The 11,823-nt window shown below is 42.4% G+C and overlaps 1 protein-coding gene and 1 pseudogene across 1 annotated transcript in view; one reads left to right on the top strand and one right to left on the bottom strand.

The window, feature by feature from the left end:
- The first annotated feature begins 274 nt into the window (after nt 1-274).
- Nucleotides 275-11,823, top strand: part of DNAAF10 (dynein axonemal assembly factor 10) — a 99,529-nt gene continuing 87,980 nt past the window's right edge. Inside the window, 1 exon segment of the mRNA XM_059187850.1 lies at nt 275-808. Coding sequence (XP_059043833.1) covers nt 806-808 — 3 coding nt within the window. The 5' untranslated portion in view covers nt 275-805.
- Nucleotides 5,790-6,181, bottom strand: LOC131840227 (small ribosomal subunit protein eS12-like; annotated as a pseudogene).

Raw genomic sequence — 11,823 nt, 5'->3', positions numbered from 1 at the left:
GCACCTCTCGCACTTCCTCCCTCTCACTGCACCCTCGCATTTCCTCCTTCTCCTCCCGATCCAGCCTTCCTCCCACCTGCCCGCCTCCAGCCACATGACAGGAAGGGCTCCGCCACGCGACGTCACCGACGTCCGCGCCCCCGTCCCTGTCCTCCCCCCGCACCTCACGCAAAGGGCGGCCCACGGTGGGGAGAACGTGGTCGCGCGCTCCGCGATCCCCAACCAGAGCTCGCCAGAGCACCCCGGCGGCCGCCGCGGAGCCCGCGCGCGGGTTCCCGGATGTGCGCCGCTCGCGGAAGCCCCGCCCCCCGCCGGCTCCGCGCGCGCCCCCGCCCTCCGCCCCGCCGCGCTCCGCTTTCCCCTCCCTCTCCCGCCCTCCCCCTTTTTCGTGCCTTGAGGTTGCGGGTCAGCGCGAGCCACTGCAGTGAGTCCGTTACGGCTCCGGCGCGAGAGCTAGGCTGTACCCCACGAGCCGCCTGGCCCCCTCTCCCCCCTCTCCCCTTCCTCTCTGCCTCTCTGCCTCTCCCCTTTCTCGCTGTCTCTCCTCCCTCTCTCTCTGTCTCCGAATTTCGACCTTAATTTCTCTTCTTCCCCGCTCGCTCCCGCGTGCCCAGTCACCCGGCCGGCGCGGGCCCCGAGGCACCGCCTCCCTCCCCCCAGCCTGCACCCCCTCCCCCGCGGGCGTCCCGAGGGCCGCAGCCGCCACAGCCCGGCGCAGCTGGGCCGCCGCCGCCGCTTCCTGCGGGAGCCCTTCTGAGCGCCGACACTCTTCTCCTCCCGCGCGAGCCGCCGACCGCCGAGCAAAATGGTGAGACCTTTGCTTCCCCACTGCACCATCCCTCCTCCGCCCGCCGCTTCCAGGGCCGGGGCCGGGGGCGGGGGCGAGCCTCGATACCCCCGGCCGGCTTCCCCCAGTGGAAAATTCGAGAGACCCGGCCCAGCTGGGGCCGCGGAGGGTCGGGGAGAGCCCTCAGCGGTCCGGGTGCGTTGGCGGCCGGCAGCGGGTGGAGGCGGTGGGCCGGCTGCCTGACAGGACCGCGGGGCCCCCGCGCCCGCCCCCGGGCCCCCGCGGGGCGCCCCTCCGCCTCCTCCCTCCGCGCGCGCCGGCCTCGACCCCCTCCTCCCCGGCCTTCCGCCTGGCCCTGGCCCCTCGTCGCCCTGCACTACTTCTTTACGGACCCTCCTGCACGTGGAGCCCCCCCCCCCTTCCACCCCCCAGACTCACTCCTTCAAGTTCGGGCACATTCCAGAATTCTGGGGAAATAATACGTGGTAAATGGCTTTTTATATAAGACCCACTTTCTCTCCAGAGCTGTTCTCTCTCCCACTCCATTTTCCAGCAGTGAGCCTTCGCAGGGATCCTGCCACTTACTTCTCCCCTCTCCTGTTCGTATTTTGGTGCTGTTTGCAGACCTTACGGGGTTCCTTTCGCCGCTGCTTTTTCTCTCGGCACGGGCGAACCGGAAAGGTCCGAGGTGTATAGTCCTGAAAACGCAGTCTCTAACTCGGTCTTTGATACACGGGGATACTTGTTTTCAACGCTTCCTGGCTGTCCACGGCTTTTCGTTTCCTTTGTTACCTTCCTAAGTCTCGCTTGTGGTTGTTTTTGAATCATGGCGATTTAAATTTTGTCTTTCCTTACCCTCGCATTAATCCCTAGGTAGAATTCATTGCTGTAGTGTTTCAAACCGACGCTAGGGGTGTGTCTCCCGCCTCTGTCACTGTAGCCAAGAAATCAACGACGCCCTTTTAGCCTGTTACCTTACCGGTTCCCTCGCCCCGGGTAGCCGCTGCGGTTTCCTCTCTGCGATCGCGAATTGTATACGGAGTAGGAAAAGTTCGCAGGGCTCTTCCATACGTGTCAGATATTCAGACATGTGATTCGGTTGTTCAGCTTTTTCCAAGAGTCTTCCAACAGTTGTCAGGAGATTTTTTAGACCGATTGTTTGACGTTGGGTAATTTCTTGGATTGTATTTCACCCTGGATGTAGAATTTAAGTGTTTCAAAATAGAGCGGTGGATTAGCAAAGGGAGAAATCCTGTTGACGGCAACTTAAAATCAGTTCGATGGGATTGTGAAGGAACAAAGTGACACTAGAAAATTCAAGTAAGTCAGCTTTTATTTAAAATAAAGGACAAATGATTAAGTGCACTTATCAGTATACTTAAAATCCAGGTTATGAAGAGACTTAATAAATGATTAGTGAGTGATATATGGAGGAAGTTTTTCCCGGCCAACTTGGAAGGCAGCTCAGAGACAGCTTTGGCCCCCAAAGTTAGAAAACTTTCGGTTTTTCCAGAGTACAACAGAAAACAGTTTAGATCAAGGCCATTAATAGTGCAGTCTTTTTGTTGGCATAGTTTTTTTGGAGTTATGAATTGCATTTGAGTGCTTTACTGCCGTTTCCTTATATATATATTTTACTTGAATGTCATGATCTTGAAGATCTTTGACCATAGCAGTGAATGTTTTTACCAGCATTTGTAAACAATAAGTTGTGAGGAATAATGACCCAGCCTTTTGTTGCTTACCTGTTATACATCAGAATGAGCTGGTTTCCAGGTGTTTTTTTTTTTTTTTTCCCCTGTAGCGTCCCCTCAGGAACCCCCCCCACCCCTTTTTTTGACCAACAGATTGAATTTGGGAAATTCTTTTTTAGCTCTTAAATTTACTTTCCTCATACTCAGTGTTTTCTTATCTTAAAAGAATATTCTAAGGTTTATCTTTTGATATTTTTTTCTTCTAGGTCATTATTTCCCTCTTTCCAGTTTTCTTTTCCGTATTTTCTGATTTACTTTTCCTTCTTTCTTCTGCCATTCTCTCAATACCTTTTCAGGACCTAGTTAATTTATTGTGACATTGGCTTCCCAACCTTAGAATTATTTTAGTCTGTTGAATGCAGCACTGGTTTCAAGGTATCAAGACCATACCTACAGGTCAACTCTGCTGTATGGGATATTAATTAACTCACATAATTTGGGCTTTGGAGTGATCTGGTTCATTTTTCTAGTTAATTCTGAAAATTTTCACTCCCTTTGGAAAACTTTATTATAACTCTTACTGAGTATCATGACCATATTGACAATTTTGTCAGGGGGTTTTAATTTATGAATTAACTTACAAATTACAAATATCACTGATTAATTCAAGTAAGGGGTAAGTGAAAAGATTGAATTGAATTTACCAACAGTCCTTTCCGGTAGGTATTTATTTTAGTTGCTATGTTAAACGTAGTTTCTTTTTTCTTTTTTTTTTTTTCAAATATTTTATTTATTTACTTGACAGAGAGAAATCACAAGTAGACGGAGAGGCAGGCAGAGAGAGAGAGGGAAGCAGGCTCCCTGCTGAGCAGAGAGCCCGCCCTATACGGGACTCGATCCCAGGACCCTGAGATCATGACCCAAGCCGAAGGTAGCGGCTTAACCCACTGAGCTACCCAGATGCCCCAGTTACCTGGGAGTCAAGTCTTTCCCTCCCTCCATCTCTTTTTGAATCTTAAACTGCTGAGCATGCAGGTGGCTTGAAGATTTCACATACACAGACACACACTTGAGTACCGAGCTTCTAGGAATATCCACCCCCCTCCCAGTTGTCTGATAAAATTGTGTATGTTTACTGAAGTAAATAACTAGATGTCTTCACAATTCTTTTCTCTGGGTAGGCATCTGTTTTAGATAAGAGTACTTCAGAGTTACTGCCATGCAGAAAAAGAATAAAATGATTGAACAGAAGAATGTTTGTTTAGGTCTGTATGATTGAAAAGTCTCCGAGTTATTTTTGGAGGAGTAAATTTTGTAGGGGCGTTATTTTACTTTATTTTCTATTTATTTTAATTAATTAATTTTTAAAGACTTTATGCATTTGAGACAGAGATAGAGAACACAGAGTGAGAGGAAGAAGCAGACTCCCTGCTTAGCAGGGAGACCTATGTAGGGCTCATCCCAGGACCCCGAGATCATGACCTGAGCTGTAGGCAGATGCTTAACTGACTGAGCCACCCAGGCCCCCCTTTTGGAGCATTTCTAGAAACTTAGTTAACTTTTCATGCATCAGAAATAGTTTTCACCATGTACTTAGTATAATTTAAAAATAGAATTTTATTTTGGATGCATATATCAATGTGGTGTGTAAGTAATTGGCTTTAATTTTATAAATGATGTTTTTATGTCTTTGTGTTTTTGAACTTTTTATTAAAATTACTTCCACAATCTGGGGTGCTAGGGTGGCTCAGTTGGTTAGGCATCTGCCTTTGGCTCGGGTCCTTATCCTGGGGTCCTGGGATGGAGCCCTCATTGGGCTCCCTGCTAGGCGGGGAGCCTGCTTCTCCCTCTCCCGCTTGCCCTGCTTGTGCTCTCTTTCTCAAATAAACAAATAATAAAATCTTTAAAATAAAATAATTTCCAATCTGTAAACAGAATTCAAAACATTTATTGCTGTTCGTGATACCTGCAGTTGGAGTTGCATACAATGTATTTTAGTTCAGATTCTGTGACAAAGGCTGTATAGCAACAACAAAGTAAGCAACCTCTGTATTATGACCTGTAGAATTAAAATTCACAGTAGTCATGAGAAGAAAATTTCTCTGTTCATTATGTCCCATAGTGGATGAGAAAATTAAAAGGGCATAGATTGTAAGGTAAAGAAGCTGAGGATCAGTCAGCAAAGCAATGTGTGGGACAGATAACTGTGGATAGATCAGGCATCGTTCTAGGTAGTAAGGCAAGCAAAAGTACACGGCAGTATAAGGAGGTCAGCTTGGGCCAGGAGAATTAAGCAAGTCAGAGGGCTTAGAGGCTGGTCAAGCAACAGGAATTCATTCATATCACAAATACTTGTAGCTTTTGTCTGCTGTTCACTGGTTACTGTGCTTGGTTGTTGAAGATATTAAAATGTCTAAGGTAGGTCTTCTATCTTCATTTAAGTTTAGAAAATAATCAAATGCTAGTAGGTATGAAAAAAGTTAGTCCAAGTTACAATATGAGTAATGCACACAAAGCCTAATAGAAATTGAGGAAAGAGCAAGATCAGTTTTATCTGGGATTAGGGAAAGTTTTATGAAGTAGGTGAAAATTAACTTGGGTCTACAAAGGTTGTTAAGATTGCAGAAGGCAGAGTTGGAGGCATCTAGGAAAAGATTCTTTAAATCCTGGAGATAGAGAAAACTTTATTTGGAGCACTGATACTTGGAACAGCATTGTCATCATCATCTGGGAACTCGTTAGGTCCTACCCAGACCAGCTGAATCCAGAACTCTGGGGATGGAGGCAAGCAGTCTAAACTTTATAACTTTCTGGTAATTCTGTTATATGCTAATTTTTGAGAGCCACTATTTAGAAAATAGCGAGGAATATGTTTATTTAAATCTTAATTGAGTATCTGTTGACATACCTCACACTGACTGTACAAACATAAGACACATTTGTAATTTCCAAGGAACTTAATTACATGGAGCAAACAAAACAACTATGCATTGTGGCCCTTGCTATTAACAGACTAAACACGGGGTGCTTGAGTACTTGGTGTAGGGGTGGGGTGCCTGGCTGGTTCAGTCAGTGGAGCATGTGACTCTTGATCTTGGGGTTGTGGGTTCAAGCCCCACACTGAGTGTAGAAATTACTTTAAAAAAAGAAAAAAAGAAGTACGTGGCAGAGGAGAGGTTTAATCGGAACTGGGATGAGGATGGGGCAGGGAGATAAATGGCACCCAGAAAGCTTCCTCAAGAGAGAGAGATGGTGTCTGAGCTGAGTCTTTTTATTTTTATTTTTGGAACAAGAACCAAATTTTTTATTCATTTCTTGTGTTTGAAGTATTCCTTGAGGACATCCTTTGCCGGGTATCCTTTACCATATCCCTTAACTACCACACAGCTGCAGCCGGCCACTTCATGGGGTTTTCCCTCTCTGTCAGTTTTACAGAGGCCTATCCATTCATCTTGTTTCTTCTGTCATCAAGCTTGATTAGGTTGATTTGGTGTTCAGCACAAAGGGCCTCCACCAACGTGATATACATAGGCTCATCACAGTTGGATGCAAGTATACAAAGATGGGCTTGGTGCTTGTCTAAGTCTTTGGCAGCTTTGCCAGTTCCATGTGCTAGGCCATCGTGGATGACGGCAGTCTTCAGAACCTCTTGTAAAGCAGTATTAACATCCATTATGCCTTCAGCAGCAATGTCTTCCTTGGCTATGGTGCCGTGGCGGTGGATTAGTGAGTGTAGCCGAATCTTGACTGCACCCAAGCCTCTGGCTCTGCGAAGCTCAGTGGTGGCAGGGAAGGAGCTGAGCTGAGTTTTAAAAGGATGAGTATTGGGGTGCCTGGGTGGCTCAGAGGATAAAGCCTCTGCCTTCTGCTCAGGTCATGATCTCAGGGTCCTGGGATCGGGTCCCACATCAGGCTCTCTGCTCAGCAGGAGGCCTGCTTCCTCCTCTCTCTCTCTGCCTGCCTCTCTGCCTACTTGTGATCTCTGTCAAGTAAATAAAATCTTAAAAAAAAAAAAATCTTAAAGTAAATAAATAAATAAAAGGATGAGTATTTAGCCAATGAGAGAGGTGGTCTAGAGAACTTTATGTTTAAAGCAATAGAGGCATAATATATATAAGCCAGTTCAGTATGGCTGGAGGGTGGAGGGTTAGGGTGGAAAGGAGAAGGAGGGTGGTCAGTTAGATTGAGGCAAGATCATAGAAGAGTTTGCATATCATATGAAGGAGTTAAAGTTTTTTCCTAAACCAGTGGGAAACTATTATTTTTAAGCAGGAGAATGACATTGTCTCCTTTGTCTTATTAGAGAGATCAGCCTGGTGGCCATGGGGATAATAAAATAGGATAAATGAATAAAGGTATGGTGGCCAGTTAAGAAATTGTTACAGTACTAATGTGAGGACTTAAAAGACTATAGGAAGAGTTGAAATGAAGAGGAGAGACCAGGTATGAGACACATTTTGGAAGGTAGAAGAGAGGACTTGGTGACTATTGGATTGTAGGAAGAAAAGGTATATGCAGTGTGTGGCTTCTGACTTCGGTGACTGGACAGATGATTGTGCCATCCATTCAGCAAATATTTATTGAGCACCTAATGGGTAAGATTCAGTTCTACAGATATAAGAAATGTCCTGTCCTCAAGAAACTTGCAGTTTGCTCGGATGACTGTCGTATTATCTCCAGCATTCTCATCATTTGGTAATTAATACTTGGGATGCTGTATTGCAAGATTCTGTAAGTTCAGTCAGAGCGCTATGAAATATTAATGCTGCTTACTGCATAGATATCGTGGCCTAGGATAGAGGAGACTTGTTAACCTGAAGGTAGGAAGAGGTAATGTATGTTAGAACAGTGATTCTCAGTGTGTGAATCCTGAACTGGCTGCATCAGCATCATCTGGGATTGTTTCAGAAATGCATGTTCTGTGCCTAGGAGGTATTAGAAAAGGAGATATGAGGAAGTAATGTTGATTTCTGTTTTGGACATGTTGAATTTAAAGTAGTTGTGGATTGGAGCACCTGGGTGGCTCAGTTGGTTAAGTGTCTGCCTTTCTGCTCAGGTCATGATCCCAGGGTGCTGGGATGAAGCTGTGTATGGGGCTCCTTGCTCAGCTGGGAGAGAGTCTGCTTCTCCCTCTTCCTCTCCCTCTGCCCCCCCCCCCCCCCCGCCCGCTCTTTCTCTGTCTCTCTCTCAAAGAAACAAAATCTTAAAAAAAAAAAAAGAAAGTAATCGTGGGTCATCTAGGTGGAAATGGTGAACAGGTAATTGGATCTCTGTGTCTGGAGCTCAGAAGAGAAATCTGGATTAGGATTAAAGATTTGAGCATTGTCTGTCCGGGTCTCTTAGTAGCTGAAGCCATGAAACTGGATGAAATCCTATGGAGAAAGAATGTAAAATGAGAAGAGGGTAAACCCTAACGCTGCATTTAAGAGGTAAATCGAGGTTAAGCAATCCCCAAAGGTTGTCTGAGAATAAATTGCCAGAGAGTGTTGGAAAATTAGTAGAGTGATGTCAGATTTGAAGGAGTCAGCAGTGCCTAGATACTACAGAGATCAGGAAAGAGAAGAACTTAAAAGTTCTTGGAGGCATCAGGAGAGTTCTGGTGACCCTGGCAACAGTACAAGAAAACACCATTTTGTACTGGTAACAAGAAAAGCCAGGATGCAGTGAGTTGAGGGATGAATGGGAGGCCAAACATTGAGTATAGATATTCTTTAAAATTTTGACTAAAAGGAGACCAGATAAAAGCTATGGAGTTTAGGTATGAGGAAGAATTTATTCTGGAGTAAAAGGAATAGCCTGGAAAGAGGGAGTGTGGTTGAGTATTCAGAGGGGGAAGATGGAATTATTAATAGTTTGAGGTTACCCAAGAAGGTAGGATGAAATAGAACTCTCCTTAGGCAATTTAAGAGATTTTTTCTTAAATCCGTTAACAAGAGAGGGAAGGAAATAAAAATGAAAACTGTTACAGAGATCATAATCTTTAAGACAGAACTTCACTTAAATCCTAGGTAATAGAAATTAGATTGCAGGGGAAAGTAAACACTGAGAATGCAGAGGCCTTGTCTTTGTTTTTTCATTGTTCTATTACAAATACATGTTATATACTGGATATTAAGGAGTGTTTAAAGAAGGAATATGTGAATGAGTAAGTGGAATAAACTAGTGAGTGTTGATGAGACAGTGGAGGCAATGGGTGTCAGTTCCTTTTCTGAGACATTTATTAAAAAAAGGTTAACCTTACTGCTTTACAGTTGGGGTGAATTCTATTTAGGATAGAATTGTATTCTTCTTTTTTTTTTTTTTTTTTAAAGATTTTATTTATTTATTTGACAGAGAGAGATTACAAGTAGGCAGAGGCAGGCAGAGAGAGAGAGAGGAGGAAGCAGGCTCCCTGCTGAGCAGAGAGCCCAATGCGGAACTCGATCCCAGGACCCTGAGATCATGACCCGAGCTGAAGGCAGCGGCTTAACCCACTGAGCCACCCAGGTGCCCTAGAATTGTATTCTTTATTTTCAAAGATTTCACTTATATGAGAGAGCGTGAGTGGGAGAGCACAAGCTGGAGAGGAGAGGCAGAGGGGGAAGTAGACTCCCCGCTTAGCAAGGAGCCCAGTGAGGGGCTGGGACCCTGGGATCATGACTGAGCCAAAGGCAGACGCTTAATCAACTGAGCCACCCAGGCACCCAGATTTTGGTATTCTTTAGATTTACGAGAGAAGCCCACTCAAGGGAGCCATAAGAAAGGATAATTAATGGAATGAGTCCTAGAATGAGTACTAGAAGTTACGGAAAGAAGAGGGATAATGGGAAAGAAGGGACATCAAAAGAGAGGGGGAAAATATCAAAGAGTGAGATGAGTAGGCATGGCAATAGATAGTTTTAATGGAGTTCATGGGAGGTGGCCTAAATTCTCTCAGGAATTCAAGATAGTTTGAGGCAAGATCATCTGAAGTTGAGATTAAAGGCTGAGGCAAATGAGGTGAGATTGAGAGAGAGGAGTATGGAAAAGATTATAATACTGATTTGGGGGAGATTTGATATGCAGTTAATAGGGTATTAAGTAAATGTTATTAAATAATAAGTGGACACAGGAGTGAGCACCAGTGAGTCAGTGACCTAGGGAATGAATGTAAGAAAAAGGAGTATTAAGAAGAAAAGAGGTTAATACTTTGTCAGTGTTTGTTTTAATAACTTCTGACAAAGTTACATAGGTCTAAAAAAACCCATTTTCTGAGTACCTATTTTATATAAGGGGAACATAGAGTTGTGGATTGATAGTCTTAATTTTTTTTTGAAGTTGTAAAGACACTGTTAATACATTTGCTTAAAACTCGGTTTATACCAGAAGGTATAACATGGCAAGTGAGCCTCTTCAGGGCACGCCTTTTTCTTGTATTGATCACTGTTGAGTTTGTTGTGTACTTTAATGAAAGGGAGGGTTTTTTTGGGGGTGGGGTTGTATTCTTCCTTTTTTACTTTTTTTTTAAACTTGGGACAGTATATGGATTTATTAATTTCTTTTTAAATTAGTTCTTATTTAAAAGATTATAAAGGTCAACTTTAAAGAGATTTTAACAGTACCATGTTCTAGTTGACTGATTATAGTTAGTTTTATTCCCAGGTTTTTAACTGTTTCATTGTAAGCATGACTCAACAATTGAGCATAATTTTTTGATCAGGTAGCAGTTTTGTAATGACTTGAGTTTTAACAAGGTTTTAACTATGACAGTATTCTGCAAAATTAACTCTTCAGAGAAAAAAAAAATGAAGTAATTTCTCCATGCAATTTGGGGCTTGAGTTCATAACTCTGAGATCAAGAACCACAGCTCTACTGACTAAGCCAGCCAGTCCCCCAAGAAAATAATTTATTTCAAAATTTTTTGTACTTACTTTTTCCATTTATGACCTTAGTAAGTGTTAACAAAATGAATAACCATTTCTTAAAAGGAGAAAATTATCTCCAAAGTGTAGTCTATCAGACATCTATTCTATTTCAGGCTTGCCAGATTAAAATTACTTCCACACTTTTATACTTCCAAATAAACCTTTTATTCAACAGCTCACATCTACTCTCCTTTTCTGAATTTTCTCCTTGAACTTCCATACTTTTTTTTTTTTTTTTTGAACTGCCATACTTTTTTTGTGGTCATGAGTTGACAGCTAATGCATAGATCTGGCACAGGAATAAATTTTGAAATGAGGTATAACTAATATGTTTCTGGATTTGTCTTTGGTTTTTATAATCTTGTACTATAAAATTTTTTTCGACATTTGGAGATTTCTATAGGAAACCTTTGAAAATTGAGCACTGAAAATTCAACAGTCCGTAGGTTCTTATAGGTTCCTTCCTTAGAGTTTTGTTTTGTCACTTAGAGCCCTTTGTTAGGGGTGTTACAAGGAGGGCCATGTGATAATCTATTGCTATCCCAAAAACATTTCTGTGAGATTGACACTTTGACTTGTTTTGGTAGCATTATTAGCATTATTAAACTTATCTGTAATCTATTGCTATCCCAAAAACATTTCTGTGAGATTGACACTTTGACTTGTTTTGGTAGCATTATTAGCATTATTAAACTTATCTGTACTCTAACCAGCTCTCTTTTGTCCTTTGTAAATAATACATAGTATTAATTTTTGTGTGTGAGAATTAGATAGGCATTTTGAAACCCAAGTACAAGACTGTGAAGCATAGCAACCTACAGAAAAGATCAGATCTTTATTTATCATTGGCCTTAATGGAGCTGTTAGCAGTTTTATTAATCCTTAATCTGCCTAGTTTCAAGGCTGATACATATATATTTTTTATCCTATCTGCCCGAGTGTGATGCCACAAGGAATCTCCTGTTACAGGTGTGCAATAAGCTGGCATCCTGTAATATTATTTACTTGTAAGGCAGTCTTTAATAAAATTTGGAATGTCAGGAAGAACAAGTGCTAATAGGTAATAAGGGAAATCATGATTTTGTATCTATATATAGATATATTTCTATTATATCTATATATAGAGTTTATATCTGTGTTGCAACTGTTTTCCTAACAAATGGAATTTTATGAATTATAAACTAACTCATAATAGTATTTTTCAAATAAATAATGAATTTATGAACAATCAGTACTTAAACTCTGTTGCCTTGTGTGGCTGTCACTATCTTTACCATCATATTTCTTGACTCTTTTATTACTCTTATTGCTCATTTTCTTATTTTCAATATACTACAGTCTAGATTTGTGATGTGCTATTTAGTAGCTACATGTGATTGTTTACGTTTTAATTAAATTAATTAAAATTAAATAAAATTATAAATTCAGTTCTTTAGCCACACTAGCTATATTACAAGC

Source organism: Mustela lutreola, chromosome 9 (assembly GCF_030435805.1).
Source record: "Mustela lutreola isolate mMusLut2 chromosome 9, mMusLut2.pri, whole genome shotgun sequence".
Lineage (NCBI taxonomy): Eukaryota > Metazoa > Chordata > Mammalia > Carnivora > Mustelidae > Mustela > Mustela lutreola.
The sequence above is the reverse complement of the archived record's forward strand: the minus strand, read 5'-3'. Positions and strand labels throughout refer to the sequence as shown.